Genomic DNA, 8,270 nt, shown 5'->3' with positions numbered 1-8,270 from the left:
TTTTTTTTTTTTTTTTTTTTTTTGGTACCAGGGATCAAACTTGGGTCCTTGCACTGGCCAGGCAGGTGGCGGAACCACTGAGCTAAATCCCCGGCCCCGCAAACATTAATCTTTATGTCTCTGTCCTCCTTTATCCTTGGTTTCTGTTGCTGAACTTATCCACCTGGCTGCTATTCTCACCCAGTGGTCTTGTAAAAGATATCTATCGGTTTTGCCTCCCCAGGATCCCTTTCCCTCATTGTAACGAATGCATTCCACTTTTCCTTAGGAAATTACACTTAGCCATTGGTGTTTTTGGCAGGACTGTGATAGTTCCTCTTATCCCTCCCTCAGATTTTAGCTTGAGTAGAGTAATACATAAAACGAAGGTAAGCATTGCTCAGGCGTTTTAGTAACGGTATTAAATTTATAGTATTAAAGGTTCTAACTATAGTACTTCAATCTCTATGTTGCCTTCATTCCTTTTTCAAAGTCTCTTTACCTTGATCCTCTCCAGTATCTGTTCAGTGTAGTCATTTTGTTGTTTGTAACCAAATATTCCTGATATCAAAAATGCAAACTAAAGTTGTAGGAAATATATCCTGCAGAAAATGTGAGGTATTTAAAATTATTGGGTTGTGATGGGGCAAAACAATGAGGTTGTTGCCCATGCTCTAATCTTGGAAAGCAGCATACTGGTATGCAATGATAAAGAATTGTTCCTTGCATTACTTGGTATCATCTGAACATCGAAGGTGTGGTTCTTCGCGTAGAAATAGCATTTGTCAGTTCAATTTTAAGGAATTGAGGAACGCTGGCTTGTGTGATAGGATGTTTTGTTTGTGACTACATAGAATAATATAAAAGGAGAGTCAACAAAGCATGCCTACATATTGTAGTTGTTACTTTTGGGGACAAAAAGAAATGTAGAGAATTTGTGTGACCACGGTGAAAGAATCATATTTGACTTGCTGTAGGGCTGAGTTCTTCAGATACCAAAGTTGGCTACTGATTACGCGGGTGGCTGAATTCATAGCCCCACAGTACTTTTATAAAGTTAAGCCATTGATAGAGATTCTGATGATCCATAGCCATATGAGAGGGTTCAGGAAAAACTCAAGGCTCTAAAACACAGGTGCAAGCAGCTCACAACCTTCCTTACGTGTGAAAACCCAACTTTCAGCTTGCCCCACTTCTCAAAGCTGCTTAGCTGGAAGGGAGAGATGAGTTTGCCTTGGAGAATGAAAAGTAGACTGAGCAGGGAAAGAATCTTGAGCCCATATAGAACTGTAGAAACTTGTTAATTAATACCATCAGAAATTTGGCAAGTGTTTGTAGGAATGGATTTTTGTGGTGCTTGATCAAGCAAGGGGAAATATAATTTTGGATTGGGCTAATCTTGATACGGATGCACACACCAGAGATTTTGCCTTCTCCATGCTAGCTCCAGGAGCAGGCTGGGCTCTTGCAATGTGATCAGTTGGCTACGGCCAGTATGACCCAAATGCTGGCCAACACAAAATGGAATTTACCAGGGCCTTGGCATTGGGTAGAGGAAGGGAATAAAAGATTTCTAGCCAGCATGTTGGGCTGGATCTATTTTGTGCCTCCTTTCCACAAATACCTCTATGGCCTCCAGTGAACCCAGCATACTTTACCCATGCTTTGAAGAAAGTCGAGGTCAGGAGTGCTGGGTAGAGGAGTTGTAATTTGAAAAATTTAGTTCCCTGAGATTAGAGCGGGAAAAGAAAATACAGGTGCAGGAGGTCAGGTGTTAGTACTTCATCCTCAGAAGTGGATAGGATCATCATGGTATTTGGCAGTCTCTGGATGAGGCAAGAGTTCATGGTGTAGGCTGGCCATAAAAGGTTAAATCAAACACAACCGACTAAAGTCTTATTTATTGGTATCACCAATAAAGCTGAAGAAAAAAAAAACCCCAACACACTCTAGCTCTAGCAAAAAGTCCTGACTTGAGCCACCGTGAGTTACAGACCATCACTTAACACAGGGCTGAGTTAATTTACTGATCTAAAGCCCTTTGCTTGAAGGATAGTCTACCTGCCCTTGAGGAAGGAATCCACTAGCACAGAAGGGGTGTTATAAATGCCAGCAGCAGTCTTGTGACCATAATGGGAATGAGGTGTGATGCCAGAGGCAGAGACTGGAGTGACACAGGCAGGAGTCCTGGAAGGCTGAGGAATGTCAAGAGCCTGCGAGGCAAGATGATTGTCCCCTGCGGCCCCTAGAGGGGATGTGGCTCTGCAACAACTTGATTTTGGATTTCTGCCCTCTTAGAAGTGTAAGAAAATAAATTTCTGCTGTTTTAAGCTATATGGTCTATGGTGATTTGTTATGGCAGCCACTGGAAACGAATATACCTGCCAATAAATTCTTTTTTTGCTTAAGCTAGTCAGTTTCTGTTACTTGCAATCAAAGAATTTTGTGACAATTATTCATCACTTTTATTTTTGGTTCCAGGGATCAAACGGGTCCTTGTGCTTGCGAGGCAGGCAGCAGGACCACTGCGCTAAATCCCCGGCCCATCACTTTCATCACTTAATCTAATTTATTACTACTTTTTCCATAATAGGGATTGAACCCAGGGCTTTCATACTGAGCTACATTCCCAGGCTTTTTTGGGGGGGAGGGTACCAGGGATTAAACTCAGAACCTTGTGCTTACAAGGCAGGTGGTGGCACCACTGAGCTAAATCCCTGGCCCAGGACTTTTATTTTATACTTTTTTGAGATTCACTAAGTCAGTAAGTTGCCCAGGCTGGGCTTGAACTAGCAATCCTTCTGCCTCAGCTTCCCTGAATGCACCATCATGACTGGTTTGAATTACCCTTTTTGGCCAAGTTTGTTCCAACTAGATTCTTGTCACTTGCAACCTGCTCTGGGTGGCATTACCAAAGAGAAAGCCTGTGACAAATTCATGGTTGGAACAAGAGACTGTGGATTCCACATTATTCCACGTAGTTCCCACCCATCCCAGTCACTCAGAACATCAGAAAGCCAGCTCCATGAAGGTCTTGAGGATAGATCTTTATTTGCCTAATGGTTTTCACTGATACACTGGAGTGGGACTTGTTGCATTTCTTTTAGGACCATGCATAACCTTGTGGTAGACTCAGGCCAGAGGATTCTCCCCTGAGGGGGTCTCGCCACACCAACTTTTGGGTCCTGTCTGTGAGGTCAGAAAGTCTCAAAACCATCTGGCTTCTTAGTGCATGCAGCCTTGGAGTGCCTGCCCCAACCTAGGCACAGCTGGGCCCAGACCTTAAGAGGTGAGTGTGGTAAGTTCCTGAGAGTCCCTCTGGCTCCTGCTGCTGCTCCAGTCTGGAATCTTGGAATCCACAAGCATGTTAGGGGCCCACTACATACTAGAAGTGGTGGTGAACCTTTGGCACACATTCTTTTATCACTGGAAGCTCAAAAAGGTTCACCATCACTATATTAGGTTATAGCGGCTCTGTGTACAACACAAGACTTTAACATGTACTTCCGCTAATGCTTGGAGTACTCCTTCCTGGAACTCTCTTTGCTAACTCGGCTGTCTTTATGATGGCAGGTTAGATCATCACTTGCTCAGGAAAGCTGTCTGATCTTCCTAAGGAAAGGTCCCTGGTACATTATACGTGCTTAAATGTTAGCTCCTTGCACTTAGTGGCACTCTTGTATGTGATTCTTGCATTCCGATCTGTCTTTCCTACTAGTCTGAGTAGCTTAATAAATATAGGAATATATGTTTTGTCCATTGTATTTTCTGAATTTAGCTGGCAGTAAATCAGCTGAATGTGTAAAGTAAATCTGTGACAATGGCCATAACATGGTAGCAGGAGTATGTGTGTAAATATGTGTATGAGATCAGGCAGGGGGGTGGTGTGGGGAAGTGGAGACTGCATGCCTCACACAAAGCAGTCCCAGTTTAAAAATACACTAAAATTACTATTCAGCTAAACAAAACGTGTCTGCAGGCCACATGTGAGGCCCCGGCTTACCATTATTCCGGTAAGAGATTTCCTGAATGAGTGATCAGGCAGACAGTGCCTTCCATCTCAAGGCCACAATCTGGTCACGATGGTACTGCTCGTGGATCCTCTAGCCATGCTATGTGGAAAGGGCCATGGGGACCCTTCCCGTCTTTCCCAGCACATGGACAGAGGCTTTAGCAAGAGAGTACTACAGATTTACTGGCAGCAAGGATGACAGGGCCAGAGCCAGCCAAAAGGGATAGGAATCTCCAGCATTTGCCTGGAGAGTTGCTCGAGGTAAGACAGGTAGTCTGTGTGATGGGTAGAAGGCAACTGCCAGAAGTGGGGCACAGGCACGGCAGCCCCTGCCACTGGCATTTCAGAGTTGAGCTGTCTTTAAGTCAGTGCCTCCTCCGCCCCATTCGTCTGCTTCACCTCCCTCTGGATCACAGGTTGTGACCCTTTGGCTGAGGTCTGGAGATAGGAATAGGGGTTGGAAGTATCACACAGGCAGTTCAAGAATTGGGTCTGGACCTCAGGCCAAAGCCCCTTCAGATTTTCTGTATCTCATCTCAGCTTTAGGATGAAGGTGCAGATGATTGCTCAGCAAATTCTGCATAGGAACTGAGGAAGCAGCTTCCTTCTCCATCCTTCTAGGACTCATTTTGAGCTTCCAGAAGCTCCTAGAAGAGGTCCTATGCTCCTATGTTCAAATCTTGTCTGCTCCTCTCCCTCACTCTGAAAGAATGGTCAATCCATGGATCAGGTTTGCAGATCCACGTACTGCTAAAACCAAATGCAAACTCTGAGAAGGCAGGACAGAAAGAGTGAATGGGACCTGTCTTGTCAAACCTTTTGGGTGAATCACTGTTTCAGAGCTTCAGATTCCACATCTGTGGAATGGGGATGATTTTTTTTTTCCTCTCTAGGTACTGGGATTGAACCTAGGGCCTTAAAACATGCTAGGAAAGCACTCTGCCAACGACGGTATCTCCGGTCTTTTTAAAAATTCGTATTTGGAGACAGGGTCTCATTAAGTTTCCCAGGCTTGCTTTGAACTTGCAACCCTATTTCAGCTCTCAGCTAGTTGGATTACAGTCGTGTGCCTCTATGCCTGGCTTGAAATGTCAGAGATTCTCATCTTCCAACACAGGGCCAAATATGACCAATATTTAGAAGGTGCTCAGCATCATTAGCATCCTTCTTTCTCCCTCTGGCTGATGCCTTGCTTCGTGGGTAGCTTGGTTAATAAAAGTGTCTGCTCTGTGGACTCACAGAATACAGGGCAGCACTCTCTGCCATGGCCTTTGGAGGAAGGTGTGCGGCCCCTAGGTCTCATTTCTCAGGCTGAAGCAAGTGGTCCTGAGGGCCTCACTCCCATGAGAGCTTAAGCAGGGGAAGATCTGCTGTTTCAGCTGGCTTGGGGTGGAAGGGGATGCAAAGATCTAGTTTTAATAACTCCGAGTGTTTGGAGGCTCACCCTGGGCCCGAGTCTCCAGGTCTACAGACCGTCCCTCCTGAGAGGTGTCTCGGGATGTCTCCAGAGATGCCTCTGACACCCCGTCAGTGCTGCTCAGCAAGTCCTCAAACTCTCGGTGCCCGCTGTTGCGCACGGCTGCCTCCAGAGCCTTCTGGCGCCGGTAGAAGTGGGAGAACTTGTTGAAGATGATGGTGATGGGAAGTGCCACCACCAGAATGCCCCCTAGGATGCAGCCTGAGGCTGCCAGCTTGCCAGCCACTGTCTCTGGCACCACATCTCCATAGCCCACAGTGGTCATGCTCACAGTGCCCCACCACCAGCAGGCTGGGATGGTGTTAAAACCCACATTCTTCTCTTCGGCGGTGTAGGCCACACCAGAGAACACTGACACACCCACAGCCAGGTACAGCAGTAAGATGCCCACCTCACGGTAGCTGTGCTGGAAAAAAAAAAGGAACCCAAGTCAGAGGTAGGTGAGTTTACAGAACTTGGAGTGGGCATACGGGGGATCTGAGGGCCAGAGAGTATGAAAGATAGGTCCAAAGTCACACAGCAACATATAGCTGATACCAAGACCCAGGTGCCCTGGGTCCAAGCTAAGATCTTACAACCAGAGCAGGTAACAAAACTCCGAGTCTGTGATTTTTATATTGCTACAGAATCACGAGAACCATAGTTTACAATTCATAATTCAAAGAGTTGGTTTCATGTACTCTTGTTGACCTGTCACATTTCTGACAAGACAAACATTTTGTGCCCTGGTAGTCAAAAGGATTTGACTCCCCTAGACTACTCCTAGAATGCATTACTTATGGGTATATATGTTTCTTTGCCCCTGAGGCCAAGCTCCAGGGAAGTGGTTCTCAGATGGCAGTTTTGGCATCCTGAGGACATTTGGAAATGTTGAGACATTTTAGATTGTCAAAACTGGAACAATGTGCTCCTGGTCTCTAGTGAGTAGAAGCTGGGGATATGCTGTAATACCCTATAGTGCAAAAGATAGACCGTCACAGCTAAGAATGATCTGGCCCCAAATGTCAATAGCACCAGGCTGAGAAACTTTAGTCTCTTAAACTATAATATGTGGAAGAATCACATAGGGGTCCTGCTTATAAGGCAGAACCCAATTAAGTATGTCTGGGGTAGAGCCAGAGATTTTGGCTTTCTAGAAGCTTCTAGGTGTTGAGAAAGCTGTTGCTGGTCTGGGCTTCATTTTGAGTGGCAAAGCTCTTTTTGTTACACCAGTACCTTGACCCTAACAGCTCCAATCATTACTTTTCCTCCTTCCTGCAAACAAAGCCAGTATTGATTCTCTACCTTGTGGAGGTAATACAGGATTCTGGGGCAGAAGGGTCTTCCCTAGAGAGATGCTGGACTCGGGGTCTGGCTAACAGGATTCTCTGCACCTGCCCAAGGCCTATTAGGATTCTGCCCAGGTCACCTGCTGGCACCCAATATCCTGGCTGTACAACGGGCTTTACTAAAGGGTGAAGGGAATCTTTATGCCACTTATAGAGACACTTTGCAGGACTGCTTTAGGAGAAAGACTGAAATGTCAGGCTCTGCCACTTACTGAGGAACCCCTCTGACAAGTCCTGCCACTTCTGGAACCTTAGTCCCTACACCTGCAAAGTAGTGACAATTACTTGCCTTTGCTTAAATCTTTCACTCTATCCCCTATGCCCTTGGGATAAAGTAAAACACTGTGGGCCAAGAGTTCATGCCCTTGACCTATTCACCTCTTCAACTGCATTTCTTGGCGCCCACTTCCCTCTGTGTCTTTGCGGCCCGCGCTCATCTTGCTCTCTTACCAGACCTTGGTACAAGCTCTTCACACTGCCTCCCTACCTGAACCAGGGTAATTTCATCCCCTGTGCAGGGCCTGGCACAAATTCAATAAAATGCAACAAGGTTTTAAAACCCCAGCCCTCCAACATCGGGACCTGCATCTATGGGAAGAAAATAAATAATAGCACCTTCCTGAGGATGTTGCCCTAAGGTCTGAATCAATAATGTATGTGAAACTGGCACAGAATTCTGTGCTCAGAGTTAGCTACAGGGCTTTTCCTAGACTTAACCTATTAAAGGTGACCTGTGGCTACCTATGCCCTCTGAAAAAGCCATGAGAAAGGCATTAACAGAGAAGCAAGTTAGCATCCTGCTTTGTAGAATTTTTTCTTTGTATATTTTTTGTGTTTTATATTATCTGATGTCCGACAAGTATGTCAAAAGTGATTTTTTAAAAAAGAAGACAAGCAAAGCTATGCCCCAGTTTTCTCCTCGGAAAACAGAGGTAACATTAAGCCCTTCCTTACAAGGCTGTTGGGAAGATCAGGCTGGATGTGAAATATCCACCTGGTCTCTAGCTCCGTGTCTAGCCCCAATGGTGATGTTCATTTCGTGGATGTGGCAGGCTTACAAATTCACCTGCTAAGCTCCAGGGGCCTACACCCGCCTCTGCCGACTCCAGCCCCGCCTCAGACTCCCTACCTTGAGCGTAGCTCCCAGGGAGCGCAGCCCAGTGGAGTGGCGCGCCAACTTGAGCACGCGGAAGATTCGCATGAGGCGGAACACCTGCACCACCTTTCCCAGGTCGCCGAGCTCCTCGCCGCTCCCGCCGTCCCTGTCACCCAGCGCTGCGCCAGCCAACAGCGTGAGATAGAAGGGCAGCACCGACACGATGTCTATGAGGTTGAGCGGGTGGCAGAAGAAGTTGCGCGTGCTGGGAGCCAGCAGGAGTCGCGACGACACCTCGAAGCTGAACCAGGCGATGCAGAAATACTCGAGGCGTCGCAGTACCGGGTCGTCGTGCGCCTCATCCGCGCTGCGGCCCGC

The 8,270-nt window shown here is 46.6% G+C and overlaps 1 protein-coding gene across 1 annotated transcript in view; it reads right to left on the bottom strand.

The window, feature by feature from the left end:
* Positions 1 to 2,888: 2,888 nt before the first annotated feature.
* The window catches only part of Kcns1 (potassium voltage-gated channel modifier subfamily S member 1), an 8,280-nt gene continuing 2,898 nt past the window's right edge, over positions 2,889 to 8,270 (bottom strand). Inside the window, 2 exon segments of the mRNA XM_033767094.1 lie at positions 2,889 to 5,874; positions 7,926 to 8,270. Of these exon segments, the coding sequence (XP_033622985.1) occupies positions 5,407 to 5,874; positions 7,926 to 8,270 (813 nt within the window). The 3' untranslated portion in view covers positions 2,889 to 5,406.

Source organism: Fukomys damarensis, unplaced genomic scaffold (assembly GCF_012274545.1).
Source record: "Fukomys damarensis isolate Sample0158 unplaced genomic scaffold, DMR_v1.0_HiC HiC_scaffold_22, whole genome shotgun sequence".
Classification (NCBI taxonomy): domain Eukaryota; kingdom Metazoa; phylum Chordata; class Mammalia; order Rodentia; family Bathyergidae; genus Fukomys; species Fukomys damarensis.
Note: the sequence above shows the minus strand (reverse complement) of the source record. Positions and strands in the feature narration are given on the sequence as shown.